Below are 27,636 nucleotides of genomic sequence, written 5' to 3' on the forward strand. Positions count from 1 at the left end.
TCTTGGCCTCCAGGCTGGTAAACAGTGCCGTAGTGGGCATCCTTCTTCCTCAGCCCAGGAAGGGCCCAGAAGTGGGCACCAGTGTGCCCCTCACGAGGCCCCCTGCCCTCTCTCCCTCCCTCTCCCTGGCTGTAGGGAACCGGCTGGATGAGGGCTCAGACGTGGAGTCGGAACCCGACCTCCCGCTGAAGCGGAAGCAGCGTCGGAGCCGGACCACATTCACGGCCGAGCAGCTGGAGGAGCTAGAGAAGGCCTTTGAACGGACCCACTACCCCGACATCTACACCCGTGAGGAGTTGGCGCAGAGGACCAAGCTGACCGAGGCGCGCGTCCAGGTGAGGGGTGCCGGAGTGGGGGGTGTTTCCTGCTGCAGGTACATTTCCCAGGACAGGGTCGGTGAGTCCAGGGGGCGACCCCTGGAGGGGATGCTTGCCACAGGTGATCAGGGGCCACACGGACAGGCAATGCCAGCAGTGCCTCATGAAGAGTTCTCGGATGGCAGGTGTTGGCCAGCTGCGAAGGTGGACAGTCCAAGGGCAGCGGCAGGGAAGGGAAGGCAGAGGGAGGAGGGGTCTAGGAAGGGTGTGAGTCTTGTCTCCAGCTTCTGATGAGATGAGGGGAAATGTTCTAACTGCCCGGGCTTCCTTAGGTAGGTAATGAGGTTCCCATCACCAGAAGTATGCAAGCCTCCCAGGCAGGTGCATCTTGGGGGTTTGAGGAGTCAGAAAAGCAGGGGCAGACTCAAGACCTGGACGTACCCCTGCCTTGTGTGTGGCTCTGCACCAGCAGGGCTACGGGAGGGGCATAGGTGGGGAGTGCAGAGCTTGCTGGGGGCAGGGACGCCCCTCTCCCCCAACCTGGACTTCTCCCCTCCCCCTGGGCTGAGCCCTCAGATTTCTGGAGGTGCCTGGTTGTGCTCTGGTTACAAAGTCTGTGCGGGTAGGAGGGTTGGGGGTAGCCCAGCCAGTGGAAGGGGCTGAGGCTGGGGAGGGTGGAGGGTGGAGGGAGAGCCCATGACTTGTGATGAGTGCCTCTTGGGGAACCTGCTCTTGGCTCATCTTCTTGGTGGATGGGGCTGCAAGACTGAGAGGCACCACCCTATGCTGCTCTCTGGGGGAGCTGCCATGCGAGGGAAATCGTATTGCCTGGGCACCTGATCATGCCACCTGTTAGCACTCGGGCTTTGCACCGATGGCCGGTCAGAGCGTCAGACCGCGTGGCCAGGACAGCTCAGGAATGTCCCTGAGCTACAGGTGGGCAGAGCTGGATGTGGCCATCCGCAGAAGGCCAGCATTGACTCAGAACCCAGAAGCTCTGGGAAGAAAGGGACAGTGAGCCCTCTAGGAGCCGACCCCTCTTCTCACTTCCCTTCCCCCACCCCAGCCTGAAGGCCCTTGGCCACTTTTGAGGGAGAACCCAAGGCGGGGGTAGGGAGCAGCAGGGGAGCGGGAGGAGAAGGCAGGCAGTAGCAGCCAGAGTCTCCCCATCCCTGACTCTGGAGGGTGACATCCGAGCCTGCCCGTGCCCCCAGCCTCCCCTGGTCCCCATGCAGCTGTTCCGGGCACATTCCTGGGCTCTGTCTCATTCCCACGTCTGGCAGCTGCAGCTGGCTTCCCACCACCTTGAAGCCTGGCCGCTTCTTGTAAAATGTCCTGGCTGTCAGGCCGCTGCTTTTATTGGCCCTGGGGGCCCAGAAGCAGGTGTTACTAGAGGTCCCGACGGGGAGGGGTTCTGGGAATGGAAGAGCAGCCACGTTGAGGGCCAAGCTGACCCTCTGCACTGTGGAGGACCCCATCCCCCGCCCCCACCTCCCTGCTCTTTCTTCCCACCCACCTCAGGCCAGGGCAGGGGCTGCTCGCTAAACCACAGAGCTTTCTCAACGGAGAAGTCAAGGACTGAACAAAGGCTGGCCAAAGACAAAAGCCAAGGACGTTTAGCCTGGGGAGGGAGATGAGACCTGTCCTTGGGATGGGTAGAGAGACACACCTGTTGGAGAGTTCAAGAGAGCCTGCAGGTCCCTGCCTCTGATCAGGCGGGTCATGGGAACCGAGTCAGCTTCCTTTTCTGTAACTAGGTGAGCACCAAGACCCCATACGTGTACAACATCCTTCCTTGCTGGCTGTCAGGGATGCCCGTGAGGTGGTGAGATCCCAGTCACAGGAGTGTTCAAGGCAGGGCAGTTTCAATGGCCCAGGATCCTGGAAAGTAGATTCCTGCTGCGGGTGACAGATGGGGCAGGAACCTCGGAGCTGCACTCCCCACCCCAGCATGGCTGGCTCTTTAGTTCTGGGATTTGGCAGTCCTGTGTCAGCATGTGCCTGCTGGCGGCTCCTGGGAGGTGGAGGGGGTGGGTGAATGATGTGGAGTTGGCCAGGCACCTCGGTGTGGACTCCAGCCTCACCACTAGCCCTCTCCGCCTGTCCTCACCTCGGAGTGGACTCCAGCCTCACCGCTAGCCCTCTCCGCCTGTCCTCACCTCGGAGTGGACTCCAGCCTCACTGCTGGCCCTCTCCGCCTGTGCTCATCTTCAGAATGATGAGGATCACAGCAGCGTCCACCCATCTTGTAAGGAGGAAGTGCTTACATGCAAACACACACACAGAAGGTCAGGGGATTCTGGCCCACGAGGGGGCTGGCCCCTGGGCTGTTACTATGAAAACCCAGCCTGCTCTTGGCGGCTCTGGGTGCCCACTCATTGGGGTTTCACGGTGTGCCAGATGCTTGTCGGGGGCACTGGGCACAGCATGCCACCACTGCTGCCATCGAGGAGCGGGCATTCCAGTAGACATGGAAGCAGGTGGACAGGCAGTGCTTATATGGGATTCTGGCACTGCAAGCAAACTTAGCTTACAATGCCACGGCAATGTCGCTTTTCCCTTTTTAAAGCCCCCCATTTCCCCAGGGGCTGGAGGATGATCCCAGCCTTGTGTGTGTCTTCCTTGGAGGGGGATGATTCCTCGGCCGTGAGTGCCGTGGTTCTGAGCCTGTTGAGTATCTTCCAGAAACCACTGCTGCAGGCCATGGGGGTCCTGGGGTCTCCTCATTCGTCATTCAGCACCTGGGTGTTGGGCAGCTGGGCTGCAGCTTGGATGCCAGTTCAGTCCCGACTCGGAACCTGCTGTTAACTTCTTTATTGTCTCTGGATAAAGCTCCCACTTGGCAAGTGCCAAGGAACTTGCTGGTGAGACAGGCTTGAGGCAGCCCCAGGGAGCTTGCGCTGAATTTGCCACTCTTCAGCCACGCTCACCGTGCCCAGGTGGGGAGAGAGAGCTGAGAGGCACCAAGGGAAGTAGCTTCCTGGGGACACGGTCTGATGTGGTCGTATTGGGACAGGACCCAAATCTCTCTGCTCTTCTGTGCTACGTCAGAAGGACCAGGGGACATCCCCAGCTTCGTAAGCAGTCAGTGCCTGCTGGGCCCGTGCCGAGTTGAGTGTTAAGATTGGGATCCCACTTGGAAACCCCGCCCTGGCTTTCCACAAATTCCTGCTTGACCAGGGATTCTGGCAGGATTCTAGGGCCTGTGTGCTTCTTCTGGGGCCTCGGCTTCCCCATCTGTAAATGGGCTGCTTGCAAGAGGTGCCAATAGCTTAGCAGGGTAGGAGGAGTTAGAGGCTGGATTGAAACCCAGGAAGTTAGCTCCAGCGTCCCTGCTCTGCACTGACTGTTGTACTTGGTGAGAGAGGGAAGCGATGGGGAAATAGGATGTGGAGGAAGAGAAGGGAGAATTGGCAGCCAAGGGCGGACCTCCTCCTTCAGGAAGTCCTCCTGGATTCTGAGAGGTGCTGTTGGGAGCCCCTCCTCATGGTCTCTTGCATGACACTGCTGAGCTCACAGCACTTCTCCAGCAGCTGTGTGCACTGTGCCCCGGCACAGGACAGCCCAGCAGCTGGAAACCACTCATCGCTCTGTTCTCACTGTTTCTTAGCATAAAATACCAGCAAGATTCTGAGATGAGAAGGAGAGAGACACAGAAGAGAGGGTTGGGAAAAGCAAGGGAAGATGAGAAGGAGGAGGAAGGCTGCTTCTTTGCAAAGAGCAAAGAGGGGCCACAGGCGGGAACACTTGATGGGCACAAACTCAAGATTTGTTTATTTGAGAGATGGTACTACAAGCACACATACACACAGCCATCCGTCTGGTGGTTCACTTCCCAAATGGCCACAGTGACCATGGCTGAGCCAGTTGAAGCCAGACACCAGGAGCTTCTTACAGGTCTGTCATGTGAGTGCAGGGGCTCAAGCACTTGGGCCATCCTCTGCTGCTTTCCTAGCTCCGTGAGCAGGGATCTGGCTTGGAAATGGAGCAGCCAGGACTCGAACCAGCACCCATATAGGATGCTGGTGTTCTAGGCAGTAGCTTGCTGTACCACAGCACCAGTTCCACATCCCAGTGTTATCTGTATTGTTACATTTAACAAAATCAGTGCGTTCCACAATAAAGATACAAAAAATCCTTGGATAAATACATTAAAACGATATTTATTTTGGTGCAAATATTTAGAAGTCTGTGCACGCGGTTTTCATAATAGGCAAATGTTTCACCTCAAGCCTTTTGAAGACCCTTGCACTGGCAGGCCGTCCTTATAAAGAAAGACATCTGGGAAAAACAGGCAGGGGCCAGTGCTGCAGCATTGTGCACGAAGCTACTCCTTGTAGTAATCCATGTGGACACTTGTTGGAGTCCTGCTGCTCCGTTTCTGATCCAGCTCTGTGCTAACCTGGGAAAGCAGCAGAAGATGGCCCAAGAGCTCATGGGAGGAAACATAAAATAGGAACCATCCTGGGAGAAGGCAGGGAATGTGCCTGGTTCTAAATGAGGTGCACAGATTTTGGAGCCAAGCAGGGGATTCATTTTAGCTGAGCCCCGAAGGCCGGACCCAGGAGACCTGCACATCTGGGCGAAGGGCAGGAGAAAGGCCCGCATGGTTCAGACTTGAACCTCAACTGTCTGTCACAGACCAGCTATGTGGTAGGCTCTTTAGTCTCGGTTGGCCTTGGTTTTTCCATCTGTACAATGGGACCCAGAAAGAGGAATTTCAGAGGATGGAGATGGACAGACAGGTGCGTGCTTGCCCAGTGCAGTAAGGAGAGAGATTCAGAGAGGTTGGATTGCTTTCCTGCCACTGCTTCATAACCCCTGGGTCTGTGTTTCCTGTTTCAAGGGGGCCCTAGGCTGAGTCCTGGGCTCTCCCTGTACGTCTTGAGTTGCAAGGCAGGTGAGTTCTGGGTGTGCCACTTGCTTTTCTCCCTGGGGGCTTCCTGAAGAAGGTAGGGGAATGACACTTTGGGGTGTGGTCAGCTGCGCTGTGGGAAGAGCTCTGGACCTCGAGGCCCACAGATGTCACTGGACCAGCGATTTGCACTGTCCAGGGCCAAGCCCCTTCTCTCTCTGGATCTCAGGTTCTTTGCCTCTAGAGTGGGACTAATAGGAAGAACTCCTCACTGGGTGAGGACAAAGGGAATGGCGTCCACTAGAGCAAGCGCCTGTGCTGCTCGAAGCTGTGGCAGGGAAGGAGGCATGGCCTGGCGCACTCATCCTGCTGGGTCCCAGCTTTCCACTGGGAGCCAGGCTGAGGGTCCGGTCCTGTCTGATCTCAACCCAACCCAACCCCCTAGGTCTGGTTCAGCAACCGCCGTGCCCGTTGGCGTAAGCAGGCAGGGGCCAACCAACTGGCCGCCTTCAACCACCTTCTGCCTGGAGGCTTCCCACCCACCGGTATGCCCACACTGCCGCCATACCAGCTGCCGGACTCCACCTATTCCGCCTCCAGCATCTCCCAGGGTGAGTGCACTGCCCCTCCCAAGCCCATGACTGTTTCTCTGCTTTCGCGTGGACAGACAAAAAGATGCAACCTTGCCCTTGAATTTCACGGCTCTGCCCACAGACTGCAGCCCCTCCCTTGGGACTAGAGGCAGCCTCTGTGCACCTCTCTGTCCCCAGCTTCCCACACTGTAGAGTGCCCAGGGTCTCTCTGGGGATTGAATTGAATCATTGCTGGTGTGCGTTTAGGGATGGAGCTGGGGGGCTCAGGATTCTGCACTCTGCCAGGCTGTGGGTCCAGGGACTATGGTGTGAGTAGTGAAGATCGCAGTAGTTGGCCAGAGGGTGGAGAGCAGCCCAAGGATGCAAGGAGGCCATCAGAATGTCCTTCAAGGTCACTGGGGCTGCATGGAGTCACAGCTTTTGGTGTAAACAAATGCATTTGTGGATTTGAATGGAAGAGACGAACAGATCTGCTAGTTTACTCTCCCCAAGTCATGCAAGAGTCGGTGCAGGGCCAGGCTGAAGCCAGGACCCAGGGACTTTTAGCAGGATCTTCCTAGTGAGTGGCAGGGGCCCACGTACTTGGATCATCCTTCGCTGCTTTCCTAAGCAAATCAGCAGGGAGCTGGATTGGAAGCGGAGCAGCTGGAATTTAAATTGGCACCACTCTATGAAATGCCAGTGGTGTAACACTGACTTAGCCCACTGCACAGCTATGCCCTCCTGATGACTTTTAAACGAGAGAGTGGTGTGTGTGTGTGTGTGTGTGTGTGTGTGTGTGTGTGTGTGTGGTGAGAGGATATGGAGTCATTATTTTAGATTAAATTGGTCTCTAATTGGTGCTTAATAAAAGTTTACAAAAAGACTTTAATAATGTTCTGCAATTTTTGCTGCTCTGATGAAGCCGGACTGCTAGGAGCAGAAATAGCTGTGCAAACTCTGGTCCTGTCCGTTCCAGGTGTGGCTTCCGGATGAGCTACCGGGTGCCAAGCATTGAGGCAATGAGTGGGTACCCAGTGACTGTGTGGCTGCCAGGCAGGACCAGGCAGTCCCTAGTTCCTGGTTGCCAGTGGGCCGCTCCCATCCCACATGCCTGGCAGAGAAGGCCTGTGGCTTGCCTTTGCCAGCCCTTGTGGGAAATCCCTTGCTCAGGATTTCTCTTGGGTGTCTCCACAGACGGGGGCAGCACGGTGCACCGGCCCCAGCCCCTCCCGCCATCCACCATGCACCAGGGTGGGCTGGCTGCAGCTGCGGCAGCTGCTGACACCAGCTCAGCCTACGGAGCCCGCCACAGCTTCTCCAGTTACTCCGACAGCTTCATGAACCCGGCGGCGACCTCCAACCACATGAATCCGGTCAGCAACGGCCTGTCTCCCCAGGTAGGTGGCTGCCCCTCCACCCTGGGTCACCTTACCAGACGCTGTTGCCAGCCTGGCCAGCCCTATTACACACAGGTGCCCCTCAGAATTCTCTGGTCCCTGTGGAACCATTGATTTTTGGTACAGTTTTTAAAAAGATGTCTTTATATATTTGAAAGGCAGAGTGATAGGAGAAGGAGAAATAGATTTTCCAACTGCTGGTTCACTTCCCAAATGATGTAACAGTTAGGGTTGGGCAAAGACCAAAGCCAGGAGCCAGGGACTTCTCAGGGTCTCCTGTGTGAGCAGAACTCGAGCCATCTTCTGTTGCCTCCCTTGATGCATTAACAGAACATGGATCAGAAGTGGAGAGACCGGGACTTGAACCTGTACTCTGAAATGTGATGCTGATGTCCCAAGCAGAGGTTTAACATGATGAGCTGTGACGCTGGCTCCTGGCTCTTGATACCTGGGAGAGGTTTGGGTGGGATGTGGGGATGCCTCCTCCGTCTTCAGTTTTTTGTACCCATGATCCTCTGCTCTGAGTTTGTCTTCCTCAAGCTGCCAAGTGGATGATTGTCTATCCGTATTTCTCACCATGCAAAGAGAGAGAGAGAAAGAGAGAGAGATTATATTGGAAACTTGCACTTGGCATGATGGCACCCCATTTAGAAACCTGGCTAGTGCCCACCTCTGACTGTAAGGTCTGTGCACACCAGGCATTTTCAGATGGGTGGTGGCTGCCACACACCATTTCCTGTCTGACACCAATTATGTTTAAAGATTTATTCTCCAGCCGAGTTCTTTCTGTGCCCCATCTGCTGCATTTCCGGAGGGGACCATCATGGTAAAGGCAGGGCCGGGGTCTGTTGGTGGAGCCCAGGCCCAAAGGGAATCGGTCAGGATTCACTCTGATTGGATCTTTACAAGTCTGTTCCCTGCACGTGATTGGCTGAGTTGCTTACTGCCTCCTGGTGTTTCTAGAAACCCAAGGACCTGCCTGCAGGATTCAGCAAGGTGGTTCTGGGACTTGGGGGGGTCTCACTGGTGCATTTGGGGAGCAGACCCAGGGGTGGATTTGAGGAGATGATGATCTCATTCATGTGACGCCAGCAGGGTCCGTAAGATCCAATGGCTGGGGGAGGGTGAGAGATCAATTGCAAGCCTGCCTCATCTGCCAACTCCACATGTGTGCAGTTGGGAGTGTGCTACTGGCTACACCACCTGCTGTGCACTGCGGGCCGTGTTCTAGCCCGTGAGTGCTTTGGGGTGGGTGCAGTCCCAGCTCCGCTGTGCAGGGTCTCAGCTTGTTGCCTGCTAAACACCTCTTAACCAGGACTGTTTGCGTCATTGAATGAACTCAGAGTCAAACTAAAGCTCTCTCGTCCTGCTGCACAACGTAGTTAATCTAGAAAATTCACTGCCTAGCTATAAGAAAGTCCAGTGGGAGCCGCAAGCTGCACCCTGTGGGCCACATCTACCAGTGGCCTGCTTTGTTGATAAAGTTCTATTGGTGTACAGCTAGGTCTATTCACAAGCGGTGCTTTGGTGCTCTCACACCAAGCTTGGTTCCCAAAGAGACCTTTTGGGCACAAAATCTGAAATAGCTACAGGCTGATCCTTAGAGGAAAACAGTGCCAATGCTGGTGCAAAGTGTTGTGTGATTGGCTGAGTTGCTCACTGCCTTCTTGTACTTTCCGGTATTTTCTTGGGCCAGCTGTTCACTGCCAGGGTGAGCCCATGTGGCAGAGGGCTTGCTGCATCTCTGTCCCTGGTGGGAAGACCTAGAGCACGCTCCTTCCACTCTGTGCCTTGGTCTCTTGTCCCTGGAATGTGACTCATAGGAATGTGACTCAGGCCATCTCTCCCCCGCCAGAGGGAGAGCCATGGAAGGTCTTAGCTTGGGCACCGAGGGGGCACCTGATGGCAATGCCTCCTGGGATCCCTGTGACCGCTTCATGCCACTGGCTGGCCTTGCCAGGCCACCCCCACTCTCACTAGGGTCCCATGTAGCACAGCCTGCAGGCCAGAATGTTTTCTCAGTGGCACCGATTGACTGGGTCTCTTTGGGTTCAAGGTTATGGCTTCTGTCTCATGTGTCCAAGAATCGGCCAAGCTGACCTTCGAGGGGACACAGTCTGGGCCTGGCTTTGTGGTATGGAGCTAATGACAGCCTCACAAAGCTGAGTCCCTTTGGGCAGCTGTCTCCCTTAATGGACCAAGCGCTGGTCCACATTGGCCAGGCCGGAGCGAGCTATCCAGGGTGCGGATGCCTTGCTCCCAGCTTGTCCCCTTGTGGTCTGCAGTTTATTTCCCAAAACAAGATTTTTAATCCCTGGGCAGAGGAAAGATTAGATTAGAGGTCTCAGGCTTCCAGAGTGGGGGTTAGAAATGGGGATAAAGGGGGAAGAGGAGGGAAAAAACTGACACATGGGTGTGAGCAGGTGGATTGAGGTGGGAGAAGGGACCCTGATCTTGGGGTTTGAAGGCTTCGGAGTGGGGTGCTGTGTTTGGTTTGCTGTGTCTGGGAATTCTTGGGACTGACTTTCATGCACTGCCATGCCCGGCATCTCCCTAACCCCAGATACTTCCCCCTTCCCCATCGGGGACCGGGGGCTGGCTGCACATGATGAATTGGGGACCCTTGAGAGTTTGCCGCCACAGGTATGACTGGGGCAAGGGAAGCTGGAGGTGAGCAACTGCCTTGCCTCTCCACATCCTCTCTTCCCAACGGCAGGGGTCTCCCTGAACCTCTGTGGGCGACTGACAGGAACAGGATGGCCTTTGCACTTGGGGTACATCCCTTTCCCAGGATTCCAAGCGGCCCACACTATCACAGGAGAGCTTGGACCTTGAAACTTGAGGGAGACTTTGTTCTTGTAAAAGCCAAGAGGGGCTGCAGCCGGGGGTATGAAGTTGGGGCTCTCGGAGCACCTGGCAAGACCCAACAGCGGCTTATGGATCCTCAAGCCCTTGTCTCAAACCAGTGTGGGGAGTAGATACCGCTCAGCCTCGGGGGTCCAAGGAGAGACTGGCCAACAAGACTTGTCGGAAAAGCATGTAGCCCCTTAGCTCTGAGCCTGTGCCTACAGTATCTTGTGCCAGGCCCTGTCCCAGGTGCTTGGCGTGAAGTCCATGGACATCAGACAAAACCTCCCATGCTAGTGGCATCACGGGATAGACAGTCAACATGGTCACAAAGCAGTCCACCCAGTGTGCTGAACGCCAACGTCAACAAGGGGAGAGTCCTGTGGTGTCCAGACCTGGTTCTGAGCATTTTGTAGTGGTCATCTGTCCGCATACAGGGTCACAAATGAGGCCCAGTCCTGCCGCAGATCTGACCTTTCACCTCAGTGGAGGGAGGAGCCCATTCCATCACTTTCAGGGAGAGACCAGGGGCATGGTTGAGTCACGGGGTAGAGCTCGGTCCCCTTCCCCCCGGCCCCGTAATCCCCACAGCCCCCACACTGCAGCCTTCTGGGACCAGGGACCCAGTGCTGCGTCTGTGGAGAAGCCCTGTCCATGCACTGGTTTTCCCTACAGAAAGCAAGGCAAGGCAGCTTGCCCGTGTTGACACCTGACCTGTCCCGGCCCCTGTCCCATGCGCTTCCCTCTGCTTTTGGTTGAGGCTTACTGCTTGCTTGGCAAATGACTCTTGGAAGGCAACTCAGGGCAGCTGAGGACAAAGGATGCCCTTTGTGACATGGATATTTTGAGTACCATGGTCTCTGCAGACTGACCACTGCATACCAATCCCTGTCCAGGAATGGCAAGCAGGACACTCTCTGAGTGGGGTGGGGCAATAGCAGATGTGTCCAGGAGGACACGGGGTCTGCCCTAAGTCTGATGGCAGAGACACTGTCCTGTCTTGGAGAGTTCCCAGGGGCAGTTTTAGCGCACCCATGGGTGCAGGATCTTGCATCAGCACCTGCTTGTTGCAGGCATTCAGGCCCACAGTAGTTCTGCACCCGAGGAAGCCCAAAGAGGCTGTGGGACTCGCTGAAGGCCACAGAGCTCATGAGTGGCAGGGGTGCGATGCTGCCAGCTGGGATCCACTTGATCTCTTAACCCCTGGCAGGGTAAGAGGGGCCCTAAGTGATGCCCTCACACGCTGGGCACCACGGAGTCCCTATGTACCTCCTACTCTTCTCTCTTCTCCTTTGTTCCCGCCCCATTAAAGGATGACACTGCTTCCGTAATAAGCATTTACAATGAGTATTGCTGGACCAGGGACGAGGAAGGAGGAGGGAGTGAGAGATTTGTAGGCAGAAAGATGGGGAGGGGGATCGTGGGGTGTTAAATAGCCCGGAATTTTTTTAAAAAAACTGATGCAAATCATTGGTAGGAGAGAAAATTATGTGCAATTACGTTGTGATATTGGAAGGTTTTTGCCTAGCCCAGGCAACAAGATCTCATTAACAAGCAGAAAATAAGATTGAAATGGTGTGTAAAAGAGCTGAAAAATGAATTTGAATGCTGCGTTTGTCCACAATTACCCCCTCCTTCACACATATTTTATTGCAATTTTTTTATTATTCTTAATCTCTGCATTCCTCAAAGCAGATTGGGGACATCCTGGCATTACCGGGGCGTCGGGAGGAGGCGCAGGGGATTTCCTGCCCCCTGAAAGGAGACCCCTTGTGCACACATCCTCCAAGATTGGGTTGTGGAAGGATCAGAATTCATTTGTCCGGCTTAGCAGGTTGTAGGAACACGGGGCTTTCGCCCTGACCCGCGCTCCCCTGCGCCCCGCCCGGTCTTACTTGTTCCTCCTTCCCTGGGTGACTTTCCTTGGCGGCCTGCTTGCCTTCTTGGGGTCTCCTTTAAGCCCTTCCTTCATCCAGAGGCCTGTCTCTCAGGCTTTGCTCTGGAAGCGAGCCTGGAGCAAGAGAACCTATGAGGCACCTGCCAGCCAGCAGCATGGAGTCCGGGTTCTGGTTTCGGCCATGTTGACTGCTTTGCTGTGTGACCCTGGACACTGGCTTAGCCTCTCTGGGCTTCCTTTACCTTGTCTGAAAATGAGGGTGGTACTCCCTCCTTCTCAGGAGGAGCTATGAGTACCTAGGGAATGTCTGAGTAAAGTGCTTGGGATGCAGCTGGTGCATAATGAATGTGCATTCTTTCTATGCCCCCCTCCATCTTGGCCCTGGCCCCTAACTCTGACTCACTTCTCCTCTCCTCTCTGTGGCCCTCTTCGCAATGCCGGGAAATGTCCCAGCTGGTCTTCTGTCCTGGGCCATGCAGGCCTCTGCTGCCCGCAGGTGGAGGTGCAGGTGGAAGCGTAGGAGGGGGATCTCCTCGCTGTCCCCACCCTTGGGCTGGACGAGGTGGACATGACTCAGGCTCGAAGGCCCTGGCTCTGAGTGATTTTTTTCCCAGGGTCAGGAGGAAGCTCGCTGAGCCCACACCCCATACACCCACGCTATCCATCCTCACCATGGCTGGTGGGGGTGAGGGTGGGGTGAGGTCAGGGCACGTTGGTGGAAGAGGCCAGGTCTGCGTGACTGAGTTTTCTTGGAGCCACAGCTAGGCGGCCGTTCTCTGTGTCTGCCTTCCCCAGCCACTTTCACGGTGCCGTGTAAGAGTCCAGCTCCAGAGCCCCTGTTCCTCCCCCGCTCCAGCCCTGAACATGGCACACATCAGAGAATGCGCCTGCCCGGTTCACTCTGGTCTCCAAATCCCTGTCCTTTTGCTCCTGGCCAGGCAGCCCCAGGTCACAGCTGAGCTGCCCTTGGCAGTGATGACTCCAGGAGGTGGCTTTCATCCTGGGCCCTGGGCATCCTCGAGCCCGCCCAGGATAGGGCCTGCCAAGATGCTGCCCTGGAGGCCGCACCGCCTTTGTCCACGCTTCACCTCCCTCGGTGGGAAAGGCTGAGCTATTTCCCCCGGCGGTCCCCAGCAAGCAGAACCACCTGCCGGTGTCCGTCAAGGCTCCAGCTGCAGCCTGCGGGAGAGGCCCAGCCCCTGTGAAAGTGGAGCCCTGTTTATGTCTCTGGCTTCCTCAACCCCCATTTCCTGGGGGCGGTGCGGAGAGAAACAGCTCCTTCTGGGCAGCATGGCCAGGCTGGGAGCGGGAACTTTCCAGGCCCTGCCCACATCGGGATGTGGAGGTGATACTGGGTAACTTTGGTCACTGCAGGAGAAAGAGGAGGGCAAGGCTGGCCTTTCTTACTTCCTTATAGGGTCGGGGGCAGGGGGAAGTGGCGGTCTGAGTCCCCTCTCCCATTGCCTGAGCAGGAGATGGGGAGTCTTTTTAGTGTCCACCTCTGGGCCACCAGGACCTCTGCATCCATTCACTGCACACCTGGGTAAGGTGTCGCAGGAACTCACCTCTGATCTGCCCCTTTGCCTGGGCAGAGTGAAGGCCCAGTTGTACAGGCAGGGAGAAGAGCCTGCTTGGCATGGGACACGTCTGGAGGTTTCCAGGTCTTAACCACCCTTGGTGTGTGTTGACTGATCCTGGTGACATGTAACTCAGGATCTGGCACGTAGTAGGCCAGCAGCAGCTGTCAATAAGCTCCCGGGCACACGGCAGCTCTGTTGAATCCCAGCTGTGGCTTGTCCCGAGAGGACACAGTCCGTCCATGGGTTGTTCAGTTTGTACTTGACTGTCAGCACGTGGGAGCCCCTTTGAATTCACTGAGGAACACAGCACACAGGGCAGCTGGAAAACATGCATGGCTGTTTGAGCTCTTGCAAAGTGTATTTTGGGGAAACAGACATTGCCTCGCCAAAAGATCTGTTGTAGAAACTGCTATGAAGAGTTGAAGCAAGTGCAGAGGGTGTGTGGAGGGGTGGAGGTGTGGCCGGAGAGGACTTCCTGGAGGAGGAGTCCTGAAGGGGAGCCAGAAGCCAGGGATGCTGTGGATGCCAGAGCAGTCGCTGGTAGAGAGGCATCACGGCAAAACAATCTTATGGTCCAGGGCTTGAATTCTCCTCGGTCACTTAGGGCTGTGTGATCACAAGCAAGCGACACAAGCTCGTGGACCTGTTTCTTCGTTATCAGTGGGGTCCTGTTGCATTGACCTTGCACGTAGTGCTGTGAGAAGTAGATGAGGCTGAGGAATGCCCAGGACCAGGCCTGGCATACAGCAGGAGCTTAACCCTGTGCCCATTCCCTCCCTTCTGCTTCTCTGAGCCCCAAACAAAAGCTGGGTCACGGAAGCCTTGCTGGGTTTCACTGCGTTTCTGAACCTGGAGGTCAGGGCTAGTCCCTGGGGTGGGAAACCAGGAGACCTGAGCTCCCTGGGGCACTGCCCCTCCTTGCTCTGTGCCATCTTAGTAGCTGCCTGCCTGTGCTGGGGCTCAGTCTCCCATCTGTGCAGTGCAGAGGTGGCCTGGGAGCAGAGCGCCCCCGGTCCTAGTGGCTCACAGTCTGTGGGGCCTGTGCCAACACAGGAGCCCCAGCCTCTCGGCTGTGTGGGCAGGGCCCAGGCCTCTCAGGTCCTTGTCCTGCTGCATCCCATTGCCTGCCTCCTGGGGGCCCCTCCCTGGCAGGCCTGGGGCTTAACGTGGCAAAGCTGCCTGGCTCGCTGGGAAAGAATTCAAATCTCGGATTTGTTCTTTCTGATTAGCACGAGGGCTGCAAACGAAACGGGCCTGGCAGATAGAGGGAAAGCAAATGAGGGAGATTAGCAATTAATACTGTGGGCAGACTCGGAGCTACACGGGCCCATCCCTGGGGTCCCTGACTGGGAGGGGAGGCTGTTGGGATGCCCACGCAGGTGGACCTGGGAGGCCAGACAAGATCCCAGGTAGGAACAGCATGGACGAGTTGCAGGATCTGTCTCCAGCAGCCCTCTGCACCTGCTACTCCCTTGGCCTGGGATACTTCCTCCCCACTGGCCATTGTCTTGAACCCAGTCCTTCTCGGGTCCATTTCCTGGCCACCTCTCCCTCCCCTCTCATGGTGAGTTAACTACGCTTTCCCCTGTATATTTGGTCATATTTTCTATCAAAAGCACCTGTCAAATACCACTAAATAACGATCATAATAACAAGGTTCAGTCTCCTTGAGCCCAGTACGCTGCCTGGATCAGTTCCCTCACTCTCCGAACAGTCGCTGGGGAGGAAGTTTGCATAATGCATCCCGGGTCAGTGGTTGACAGGCTGTAGAGCCTAGACTTGCGCCCGACTTGTCTGGCTCAGGAGACCATACTGTCAGCCAGCGTGTGTGCTCCACTTCCCAGTGCTGGAGAAATCTCCAAGGACCAGGAACTTGACCTTTAAGTTTGACCACATGCGTGATTTGTTAAGAAGCCGGGGTGTAAAGTCATGGAGTGTGTGGTGGTGGGAGCGGTTTCTAGAATGGTCGCTCCCCACCTGTGTGACTCCAAATAAGAGTTCCCCTGCCTCAGGCACCCTCCACTGCCCCACCCCGCCGCGTAAAGCCGAGCTGATGGCAGTGCCCGCACACAGAGCTGGACCGGGCAGTGGGTGTGTTGGTTTGGATGCAGAGTGTGTGCACACATACAAGCACGTGGAGCGGCCCAGGCACCATGAGAGGCAGCTCCTTGCAGACAGGAATGCCATGAGACTCAGGCAGGAACCAGGATGGGCTCAAGGCCACGGTGTGGTGGTGCAGGACCCGGGCTGGGGCCTCCCGAGGCAGCGTCCTCTAGCCCCATTCCCCTCAGCCTTGTGTCTGACCTGCAACCTTGAGCATCCGTAGCTCGCCTTCCTGTTTTCCTCTCCAGACTCTAGCCCTGCTCCACCTGAGTCCCTGTGGTGCTCTTCCCTCGGGGTCCTCTCCCAGCTGCGCCCCCACCCCTCTGTCAGCAGGCACAGGTGTGTGAGTCACCCTGGGGGGGGGGGGGGCTGTGTCCAGGCCATTGGCAGCTACTGAGATGAGTCCCCTGGGAGAACTGGGCTGGTGTCCCTCGGGGCGTGGTTGGGGACCATTCCTGGGGACAGGCCTTAGTGCCAGCATCCATTTCATTCTTGCCAAAACTTTCCCTGGGGCTCACTGATGGATCTATTTTATACCCTGCCCCTTCCTTCCTGTTTCTCTTCCTCTCTTCCTCCTGCTCCTCCCCCTGGACCCACCCTCTCCTACACCTTGCCGCCCCCACCCCCTCTGTCTCCTTTCATTCCTATACAACCCCTCTCCCCAGTTCCCCACTTTCCAGTCTTGCCCTCACTTCCTGCCTGCTCTCTGCAAGCCCTTCTGTCTCCTCCTCCTTCCTCTCCTCTCCTCTTTTTCCTCCTTGGCGCCCAGCTCTCCCACTTGGCCCCGCGCGCGTTTTGCTCGGCGGCTGCGGGCGCCGGGCTGGGGCCAGGGCCGGGGCCGGGCAGGGAGTGTGGGGGAGGCTTCGTGGAGGGGGGGACCGGCCGGGCGGGACCCGCGCTCCGCCCTCCCCGCGCTCCTCCGCTGCTGCCGACGCCGCGCCTTTGATCCGTGGCCCGAGGCCGCCTGACAGTGGAAAATGCGGGGAGACAAAACCACTCAGTCAAAGTGATTCCCAACAACTGTCTCCCCGAGATAAGGACGCGCTCGGCTCGGCGGCCGCTTAATTCCCGCGGCCGGGCCTGGCGTCCCCGTGCCGGGCTGGGCCGCAGCCGGGGTTGCGTGAGCTCCGTGGCTGCCTTGCTAGGCGCAGGGGCTCGTCCCCACTCCCTGTGCTTTCCATGTACCCCCTCGGGCCTGGAACCTTCTCACCCCACCCTGCCCACTCAGCTTCTGGTTCCTTCTTCCAAGACCCTCAAGCCTAGGCAGCCGCATCCCTTGTTCTCCCCCTCCTCCCGCCTCGCCGAGCCCTCCACCCCCGGGGGGCTGTCAGGTCTCTAACTTCTCACATCTGGTTCTCCCTGTGCAGAAGGCAAGGGCCAGGTGCCTGTGGATCTAGCCTGGCGCCTAGAAGGGCTATGTCGCCACTGTGGGCATGGTACCTCCCAGCATCCATTCTGTTCCCTGGGCAGGTACACTGAGGGCACAGGTGTTCTCTAGCTGGCCCTTGGTCTCAAGAACCTTCCAGTGCGTTTGATCATGGCCATGTACCCTGAGTCGGGCGATTTACGCAGAGGAGAGGCTATCTCCTGGAAGGGTATGTGGCCCTCAGTCTCTGGACACCACGGTTGGGCAGGGTCCCTGGCGGCTTTCCCCCTGACCCCTCCATCCTTGACAAGCTGGGGTTTAGTGTGACCCTGGGTGGGTGGCAGACCTCTGTATGCAAAGTGATCCCAAAAGGAAGTGCAACTCAACCTCTGAGCTCTGGGTGAGCTGTTGGGGACAGAGAGAGCCAGTGGGTGTACTGGGAAGATGAGCATGGGCAGGAATCAAAAGTCATGGGGTGGGGGCACAGTGCAGCCCATGATGAGGCAGGGCTGTCCACAGCCACAACTGGCACAAAAGGGACAACCCTGATAGTCAGGGAATGCCTCCTGGTGGTGGCACCAGGCGGAGGCTGCTATAAGCACACTGCTGGTCGCCCCATCCAGGCTCCAGGAGCGTGCATTCTTCACAGGGCAGGGCAGTCAGAGCTCATAGTTCCCAAACCTTGTGTCAGAATGATCCGGAATGCCTATTGGCCTCAGTTCCCAGGCTACACCCCGATAAGCAGTCACTGAGGTGTGTGTGCGTCAAAACCTGGTGTCGTGGAAGCACCGCGTTAGCCAGTTCTGAGCTGGTCACCCCCCCCCCCCGCCGTGTACCCCAAGGGGAAGCTGGAGGCCCTCCAGACCGCCCCCTTCCCTGCCTCAGCTTTTTGACGCCCTGGGGTCCTGATGTACCCCACTGGCACCAGACCTGTTCTTTGGAAAGCAAGATCTAAACTGGGCAAGTTCTGTTTTTGGTGACCAGGGACCTCCTCCCCAGCAGTTGGGAAGCCAGATATTCCTGCAGAAATGATGCCTGCTTCGTGACCCACGCTTCCACAGCTCTGAAGATGGAGGGGGTGGGCAGCAAGGCCTTGCTGAGGGTGGGGTGGCGATGGCCTGGCTGCTTAAAGAGCGGATGCACACCGTTTTCTCGCCTCAGCCCCTGCTGTGTGTGCATGAGCCCCGGAAGTAGGTCCAAACAGCCTGAGACAGGCAGCCAGCACGGATGGATAGGACTGGGGAGGAGTGTGTGTGATGCCAGGGGGGAGTCGCTCCTGGCTCTGCTCTTGTCCCTGTCCCCCTGTGCCACTGAATGCCACTGTGGGGCCAGCAGAGAGCGTGCGGACTTGAAGCGTGGCGCCCTGGGGACTGCCGGGTGGAGCTGGCCCTAAGCCTAATAAATGCGAACCTCTCACCAGACCCCGGCGGCTCTCTGACCTGCGGCATCAGAAGATGACAGTCCCGTGAGGACCCTGGCTCTTTGTGACCCATGTCACAAAGAGGACATGTCCAGGCTGAAATTGAGACATGTGGCCTGGAGCAGAAACGCCTGAGCACTCCCATTCCTTCAGGAGCTCTCTCCATCTTGGTTGGAGATCATGCCCCCACCCCCTGACCCTGGCATCCCTTCCTGAGTCCCGGGGGTGCTGACCCTGACTCCAGACCCTCTCTTGGACTCTGGGGTGAAGCAGCTTTTTCTCTTGGTGGGTGGAAAGAGAACATCCTCTTCTCTGACCCCAAAAAGCGGGTCTGTGTCCTAGCCCTGTGCCTGTGCACAGGACAGGGCCCACAGCCATCAGCTGGGGACCCTGTGTTGGTGAAGGCAGCATCGTGGCTCCTACTCACTGTTTCGCCCCCACTGGGAGGCTTTCTGCAGGCTCAGAGAAATAGTGCTCAGGGTAAGCAGTCAGGGACAGCAGCCAGGATCTCAGGCCCTTGCCCTCTTCCAGGATGGACCCTGGCGTTGCAGGTCAGCTCTATGCTTTCCAGAGATCCGTGTGTGTGTGTGTGTGTGTGTGTGTGTGTGTGTGTGTGTGTGTGTGTAAGTGCCATTTTGAAAGCACCAACTGAGGTGGAGCTCTCATGCCCTGTCTATCTGCCTCCCTCCCACGTGTCCCCATGAGCTCACTGCTATGACTCACGGGGGGATTAGACAGCAGGAAATGGAGAGAGGAAGGGGTCCCAGAGACCAGGAGGCAGGGGAGCCAGGGAACTGGGCCAGGGGCTCCCCAGCCAGGCTCTTTCCAATGCTGATGAGCAGCTGGATGAGAGAGGTCCAGCGCCCTGACATGGAGGCTCAGCCCTGCCCTGGGCCGAAGAAAAGAGAAATCAGGGAACAGGAAACCAGAAGGGACCAAGGACAGAAACAGGAGCAGGGTGATAACAGGAGAGATACAGTTGGCGAGGAGGGTGGGCAGAGGCTCCCGGAAGTGTAGGCTGGATAGGGAGACCCCTGAGCTGCTGGGCAGGTGCAGAGAGGGGATGTGAGGCCCCACATGGGGAGGCCAGCACTGTCTCTGCAGCCTGAGGACCCAGATTGAAATATTGCAGCCCTGTGGGGGTCCCGGCTGTGTGGCCCCAGTCATCTGGCAGGCTCCCTTCTCTCCACATCCCCTCCGGCCTCTTCTCCCCAGAGTCCTTGTGTCTTTGGTAGGGCCCTTTCCCCAGGCATAGGGGTTGAACCTCCGCTGCCCTGCCCCCCCAGTGTGGTGGTGGTTGGTCCCAGAGCCTGGGGTGAGAAGTCCTGTCCTTTAGCCAAGTGTTTCCATTTAGTCCCGGATGCCACCCTGACAGGTGTACCCCTGTGATTAATGTCCCCAGTTCCCTGCCCTTCCACTCCCGGGACCCTCCCCTCCTCCCTGAGCCAGGGCTGCTGGGTGAGTGGGTGGGTGGCGGGGCAGCACAGGGGTGCAGGATCCTCTCCTGGCCTGTCTTCTGCCCTGCAGACCCCCTGCTCTGGCCACTGGAAGCTGAGAGCAGAGCTGTCTCAAAGCAGGGTCGGAGGCCGGGGCCAAGGATCCTGGCAGCTCCTGCCTTGCAGCCCTATATCATGGTGTGGGTGACCCTGTGATGGTGACAGTCCAATCTTGGGTGCCCTGGGGTAGAGCAGGGAGGCTTCAGGGGTGTCCAGGGAACCCCCACAGGTGTGATGAGGGCATTGATGAAGACATACCTTGGGTGCAAACTTGGGTTCTGAAGTGGGACCAGAGCAAGATCAAGCTGAGGGGCCTGGCTGGACGCCTGGGACCGTGGTTGGAGTTAGATTTGTCACATTGAATTGGAGAGTATTAAATGCTCTCTGGGCATTCCTCTATGAGATGCAGCTGACAGCAGTACCCACTTGCCATGCGTTCATGGGCTGCATGGCTTGGAACAGCAGCGGGCATGGAGCTGGCCTTGAAGAAACACGGGTAGGGGACTGCAGACAGCTTGCGTCTGGAAACATGGCCGGCTGTAGGAACCTCCGATGAGACTGGGGCTGTGTGTATGGGACAGGGACAGGTGAACGGTCAGCACTGCCTTTGCGGCTGCTGGCACCAGCCCCAGCAGAAAGCCGCTGTCTCCTCCCGCATCTTTCCGGGGCACGGGAGGACGGAAACACGACAGCATCTCCACGTGGCGTCCGCAGCCTCTTGTTTGTTTGGTGCGTTGGCGCCGTGGGCACGGTTTTGTTAATTTTGTCGCTGCCTTTATCAAGTGGGGAATTCACAGGCGCTTTATCCTCGATAAGTGGATTAGTCGGTGAGCTAAACAAGAAGGTGTGGAACGCGGGGGCTGCTCCAGAGAAGATATTTGTTTCGCAAAGAATGGCACCCGTGTTCTCTGCCCCGTGCGGGCCAGGCAGGCGGGGCGGCTGAGGAGTTTCACGGTGTTTTGAGGGGCTGGAGGAACCCTCCCTTGGGGCAGCCTGTGGGCAGCAACCTCCCCCACCCCAGGGGCTGAGGCCTTGGGTCCTCCAGGATGGGACTGGGACCCTGAGTCAAGCCTGGCTGCAGTACACAGGTCCTTTTGATGGTCTCACCTCTGTCACCCAGCTGCCTCTGCTTTATCCCTTCTCTCTTTTCCTTCCTTCCTACTTTTGACTCCCTTTTTGTTGCCTTTCTTCCCCCTAGCCCCCACCCCATGGGGGCGCCTTTTCAGTTTGAGGAATTCATCGTCTGGTTGAACACAACCCAGTGATTTCATGACCCCCAGACAAGGCAGTGAGACGTGAGAAACGACATCTCCATCTGCCACCTTCGATGGGATGCTCTCTAAGGCGTGGCCGGCAGGTGCGCCTTATGCTTCTCAAAACTTTTCTTCGAAGCCCCCCTGGTAATGGTTGAGCATAGAGGTGGGATGAACACCGGCTCCCGCATTTCCTTCGAGGCGCATACAGATCTTGCATTGCTTGCCATGGCAGAGCCATCTATGCTGGCCAATCATAATAGGATGAATTTGTGCCTTGTTTAATCTGCAACTTTGCAGGCCCCAAACTGGTTGCTAAGAATGCAGAGGAAAGCTGAGATAACCGGGGCATCCTGAGTCTGTGAGATGAGGAGGTGAAGCAGTGATGGAAACAGAAAGGCAGGATGAAGACTTGGGTCTCAAGGAGAGTTGCTGTTTGGAAAGCAAGGCTGGGAGGAGCCACAGGGTGCCCAGGGAGAGGTGAGGGCAGAGACGTGGCTTTCAGAAGCTTTGCTCTGCAGAATCTGAGGTGGAGCAAGGTGCACAGGGAAGGAGGGGAGGGGAGGGCTGGGAGGATGCTCGGTCCAGATTGGCATAACTGGGGGGAGGACCCACATAGTTTCCTTTCCCTTCTGTTTAAACTGGGAGTGCTAAGGATCTTGAGGTTCCTGGCCTGTGCTGCAGTGGGAACCTGGAGGAGGGGGAGCAGCGGAGTAGAGACCCCGAGCAGGAGAGAGAAGAATGGAACAGAGCTGCCCGGGTCCCCAGCTGGTCCTTAGCCGCGCCTGTCCTCCCCAAGCTGCCTCCAGCTGAGTGTGATTTTGCTATTTATTTACATGTAATTATTGCTATGAGGTGCAGATATTAACGCTGTCAAGAGCAATTTGCTCTGACATTTTTCACTCGCTCAGCACCCCCGCCACTCTCGACAGGGCCCAGGGCTCTCCCGGATCAGGCCGCTGCGCGCTCGGCGGCCCGGCCGGGGAAGCACCCAGCCGGTAAGGAGTGGCATCAGCAAGCTCCTGGGCTCCTCTGCAAAGTCATTAAAGTGCGAAATTGAATTTGGTCTGGGAGTGGGCTGGCTGGGCCCTGCTCCTCCAGCCCAGGCTGGCTCAAGGCCTGTCTGCTCTGCCTGCCATGAAGCAGACTGGGCAGGGGCCGCAGGGTCCTGTGGTTGAGGCTGGCAGAGGGCAGTGAGGCAACTGATGCTGATGGTGGAGGACCGTTGTCAGAAAGTTGGGATCCACGGTGCCAACCCTGGGTGTGATCCCAGCATGGCTGTGGCTCAAGGAGTGGGAGTGCAGTTCAAAACCTGCCCACTCCATTCCCTGCTCACCTCTCCAGGAAGGACAGCATGGCACCTGGCACTTGGTGCTTGGGTGGAGCCAGTCAAGCTTCTTAGGCCTCCTGCACAGGGTGGGCAGCACCCGAGCCACACTCAGCAGCTTTGGATGGACACCTCTGAGTCCTGATCCCAGCCCCATCACTTACTGCTGGTGCAGATAGGAGCATGTTCTGCAGCTTCCTAAAGCCTCAGCTTCCCAAGCTGTGCAATGGAACATTTTTCATCATGGCCACATTCTCTGACTCCAAGCCAGTTTGGTGCTGGTACTTTCTTGAATTTTTGTCAGAGGTATGGGTTGAAGTTTTTGTTTTTTTTTTTTTTTTTTTTTAAAGATTTATTTTTTATTATTTTTTCATTGGAAAGGCGGATATACAGAGAGGAGAGACAGAGAGGAAGATCTTCCGTCCGATGATTCACTCCCCAAGTGAGCGCAACGGGCCGATACTATGCCGATCCGAAGCCAGGAGCCTCTTCCGGGTCTCCCACGCGGGTGCAGGGTCCCAAAGCTTTGGGCCGTCCTCGACTGCTTTCCCAGGCCACAGGCAGGGAGCTGGAAGGGAAGCGGGGCTGCCGGGATTAGAACCGGCGCCCATATGGGATCCCGGGCGTGCAAGGCGAGGACTTAACCACTTGCGCCACCGCGCCGGGCCCGGGTTGAAGTTTTTGCCCAGCTTCCTGTCACCCGGTCAGCACCAGGTACAGAGGCCCAGAGCATTCCAGTTTCAGAAATATGGGCACGTGTATCCTTGAACCAGTGTGCTTCAGACACGGTGGCGGTGCTCCCTGCACACAGTAGGCTATGATTCTCACTCCGTGCAAGCATTCCAGGTGCCAGGGCCATTTCATGCCTACAGAAACTGAGGCCCGTGCAGGCATTTGTTCATGGCACTGGCTGATTGTGCAGAGTGGGCAGGCAGGGTCTGGGCATCATGGCCAGGAGGCCCTAACGCATTGTGATCAGTGCCGGCTTGTGTGCCCAGGTACTAACGAGGCCTCCCTGCCACCACTCAGCTCCTGCCGTGGGTAATCTGCATCCTCATCTCAGACAATTACCGGCAGAGACCCCTCCACCCCCACCCCATCCCGGGTGGGGGGCTGTGAGCCCTGGCCCCGCAGTCCTCCTTCCTCCCAACCTGGGCTGGGGCCAGAGTCGGGGAGTCCCCCTCCCCTTCCTTCCCGAGGCTCAGCCAATTAGGCCCCTGACACCTGGAGCCGCTGACAAACTGTTTTTGTCACTTGCTCTCTGTCTTTCATTAGGACTGCATAGGAGGGGGAGAGGGGGAAGGCGGGGGAGACGGGCTCTTTCATGCTTAGTAAGGCAAGATACATTAATTACAAAACGGCCATTTGCCGCGTGAAAGTGTGCTAATTAAATTTATGCAATCATTATCTTTAAATAGTCATATCTTTCCCGGCGATCGGCCCCTGCCTTCCCCAGCCCCGCCACTGCTCTAGTCGCTCTAATCCCCAGCCGGCGTTTATCGTGCCATCAGAGATGGGCTATGAATCCCCCCTGTGTCCCACCGGCTCCAGCACCCGTCAGGGGCCTGGAATCCTTGGATCCATCCTGGCATGGTCGTCTTAAGGCTGGAGCCAACCTCAGAATCTGCCCGGTGGGTGGGGGGAGAGGAGCTCAGATGTTTCTAGATGTTTCTAGATGTTTCTGGATATTCAAAGATTGATGTCTTGGAGACCAAACATTGGAAGTATATGTGACTCTGTGTGTGTATATGTGTGTGTGTGTGTTAGCGAGTGAGAAAGCATTCTGTCCACCCTGCCTTCCCCACCTGCAGACAGCCTGTAACCCAAAGGCATGGAGGCCCCAGGGGTGGAGAAGGAGCTCCTTGAAGTCCATTGGGTTGCAGAGTTGGAGAGGGGTTATGAGCAGGCTAGGCCCTGTGCCCGGTATTCAGATAGATTCACTCATCTATGTATTTGCTCACTCATTCATTCACGAATTTGCTCATTCATTCATTTTTTTTTCACACGTTCACGAATCTGCTCACTTAGAATGTTTGTCAGGCACCTGCTAGGTGTCAGACATAGGGTATAACGTAGAGGATCTGGGTGGTGTGTGTGTGTGTGTGTGCACGCGCTCATGAGTTTGTCTTGGCAGGCAGTGGCGCAGCATGAGGCACAATCTGTATCAGCCAGAGGCTAGGCTGCGCTGTTCTCCTGGACCAGCTGCTGGGGATGGGATGTCTGCGCTCGGCTTAGCCAGGTCTTTCCCTCCACCCACCAGGAGGCTCATACCCAGGCCTCTGGTGCACACCCACACATGGTCCATCCTTATCCCTTCACCCACACAGAGCTTGCCCCTGGAGTCTCATCCTGAGAGGAAGGTGGGGAACCCTATGCTGGTCGGAGACGGTGGTTGGCGACCTGAGCTGAGGGCTTGGACCCATCTCTGCTGAGTGTCACCTGGGAGAGCATGTACAGAACATGTGTGTGCCCCATGCGTGTGCTGTGCTTAGTCCCCTGCACACATTCAGCCGTCCACAGACTGACAAGCACACACACAGATGTACATCTACCACCCACACCTAGGCAGCGCTCAGCAGTGATGTGCCTAACCCTTCCTAGGCACGCGCAGAACTCCCCTCCACAGATACCCACATTGCACTCCCACATGCCCATGCATACACACACCGTGTTCCTTACACATGTGGAGAGTTCATGCACACACATGCAGTGAGTTCCTGAATGAACTGTCCATGGTAAATGAAGACCACTACTGGATGCAGGGAAAAGCTGTGGGCTGGAAGGCAGGGATCAGGCCCTGCCACTCCTCCCAGGGGTGACTCTGGATGAACCCCCTAAACCTCAGTTCCCTCATTCAGATACCGGGGTGATTACTTCCTGGAGTGGTGGTAAGGCCTAGGGCCGCATGCTGTCAACTTTCAGGGGACAACAGCAGCCAGGCTGGAGCTGGGTTGGCGGCAGTGGTAAAAAGGGAGTTGGAGCTTGCTGGCCAGACTGGCTGGTGCAGGCAGTGTAGGGGTGGGGGGTCGCGGGGATGGGTTGGGGGTGAGCGGAGCTGGCAGGCGAGGGGCTGGGGACTGGAGCCCTGCAGGAAATCTTGTTTGGAAGCTCCCAGTCAGCACCCGAAGCCCATTACTGCTGTCCGTGGGGGGCAGGCAGAGGGGAGGGGGGCCCAGATCCTCTTAGTGGAGAATTGAGAGGCAGGGAGTGGTGGTGGCCGCTGCCTGGCTGTGAGATTTCTCCACTTGCGCTAATCCCAGCGTGGAGCTGGGATAGGCGGTGGGACTGGTGTGTGTGTGTGTGTGTGTGTGAAGGAGGGTGTGGAGAGTGTATCAGAGCTGCAGGAGGGTAGATCCAGGCAGGCAGGTAAGTTATGGCACAGTGAGGCTGTCGTGTCTGTGCCTGCATGTGGGGGTGTGGGTCCTGGTGGCACATGGGGAGGGGTGCGCGGCAGCTTGGCAGCGTCTGTCTTTGCTGTGTGTTCCTGCCAGCTTGTGTACGTCTCTGTGCACGTCATGGCTCTTACAGGTGTGTGTACCCATGGTGTACGCGTAACAACAGTGACGATTTGAAAATAGAGATTCTGAGAATTGTCTGCAGTTGGAATATCTGGGGAGTCGTTCTTTTCCCCCTGGGGGTCTTAAGTCAGCTCTGGTAAGTGGGTGCCGGGAACCAGGACCAGCACAGACAGCAGAGGGGTCCTAGCTCTTTGTAATGATGTAGTAAGAGTCATTCAGGGTGGGGTCCTGGGCACCCGGATGGACTCTAGGCCCCAGGACCCAGGCCACCTTCGTTGATTCCCATGCTTGGAGACTGCCTCTCTCCCAAAGACCAAGGGGTGGATGCAGGCAAGAGCATCCTTGGAGCCCCAGCTGGGGACTGGGGCAGGAGGGCATTGTGGGCTTATACTGCCCCCAGTCTGCAGTCACTCGCTCAGTGTCTGACTGTTCCCACAGTTGTCTTCCCAATTTCACATGTGTATCAGGTGTCCTTTCATGTTTGTGCCTGTCTCTGTGTGTAGGTGTGTGCATAGTGAGTTTCAAGCATAGTTGGGGTGCAGATGTAAGGGTGATGAGGACCCTCGGTGGGGGTGACAGGACAAAGCTGCCTGCTCACCTGGCGGGAGGCATAATGCCTGCGTTGCACTTGGCTCCGGCTGCTCTGTGCCCACGTGGCATGGAGCTGGGGACATTCTTGGCCCTTGGGCTGGGACAGGTCCCAGACTTACCAGCAGGACCTGTATTCCTGGTGGCTCCCTTTGCAGAGTAGGGGAGCAGGTTGGGAGCGATGTGGGTTTGTGTTCTGGGTAGTTCTTCATTCAGAAGCACCCATTGGGTGCCAACTCCCCCTAGGGAAAGAAAGGAAGAGAAAGATGGTCCCTGACTCGAGGAGACCCCAGAGCTTGTTCACCAGGGACCAGGCCAGGACCTTGAGCCCCTTGCCTTCTCCCCCTCCTCCCTCCCTCTAATTCGGGTGGGCAGAGGAAGGGAGACATGGCATTGATCGGAACAAATGTGGCACTGACACTGTATTAGCATTCTATGTGCATCTGCTCATTTAGCCCTTATAGTAAGGTTATAGGTGGCTAAAGCAAGAATCATTCCCATCATGCAGATGAGAAAACCGAGGCACAGAGATTCCAGTAATTGTTCAGGGTCCCAGCTGGTCAATGGCAGAACGCAGATGCCAACACGAGACATCCCCACTCCCCATCTGTACTGCATGGCCCAGTGTCCTCTGCTGTCTCTGAACCTGAGTATCCCCTTCTCCACTCCCCCCCACCGCTAGGCAGTATCGGGATGCGAGTCTGACCTGCAGCTGATCCTGACATCCCTGCTCTCATTATTTAGGCCCTGTTCCCCTAGAGGTCCTGCCATCCTGACCTCATGGCCTCCAGCCCCTGCGCCGCTCCCCACCCCAGTCCCACTCTGCACCCCGCTGCGGCCCCCGCCCGCCTGGCCCCTGCCACGGAGCCCTGGTGATGGTGATCGCCCCTTCTAATTGCTGCCGTGCTCTCAGAGCTGCGCTCGGTTATCACAGAGGGTGCAGATCTCGCAGCTCAGCCGCCTCGGTCCCAGGCCCTCAGGGCCAGCTCAGGAATGGAGGAAATTAATTACATTTCTCCCATCCCCTTCTTTTAAAGTAGGGGAGTGTGCCGGCAAGCAGGGGCTGTGCAAGGGGGGGCCCCACCCCTGAAACCTGC

General features: G+C 57.0%; 1 protein-coding gene across 3 annotated transcripts in view; it reads left to right on the forward strand.

Annotated features, from left to right (window-relative positions):
- PAX7 (paired box 7) overlaps window positions 1–27,636 on the forward strand; it is an 88,452-nt gene that overhangs the window by 50,714 nt on the left and 10,102 nt on the right. For 2 of the 3 annotated variants that reach the window (XM_040987701.1, XM_040987703.1), the window contains exons 5-7: window positions 136–335; window positions 5,618–5,783; window positions 6,942–7,144. In XM_040987701.1, the coding sequence (XP_040843635.1) occupies window positions 136–335; window positions 5,618–5,783; window positions 6,942–7,144 (569 nt within the window). Of the gene's footprint in view, window positions 1–135; window positions 336–5,617; window positions 5,784–6,941; window positions 7,145–21,565; window positions 21,604–27,636 lie in introns of all 3 variants that reach the window. The other variant, XM_040987700.1, reaches the window with a different exon arrangement.

The sequence above is a fragment of the Ochotona curzoniae genome, unplaced genomic scaffold (genome assembly GCF_017591425.1).
Source record: "Ochotona curzoniae isolate NIBS_2020 unplaced genomic scaffold, NIBS_Ocur_1.0 contig_4792, whole genome shotgun sequence".
NCBI lineage: Eukaryota > Metazoa > Chordata > Mammalia > Lagomorpha > Ochotonidae > Ochotona > Ochotona curzoniae.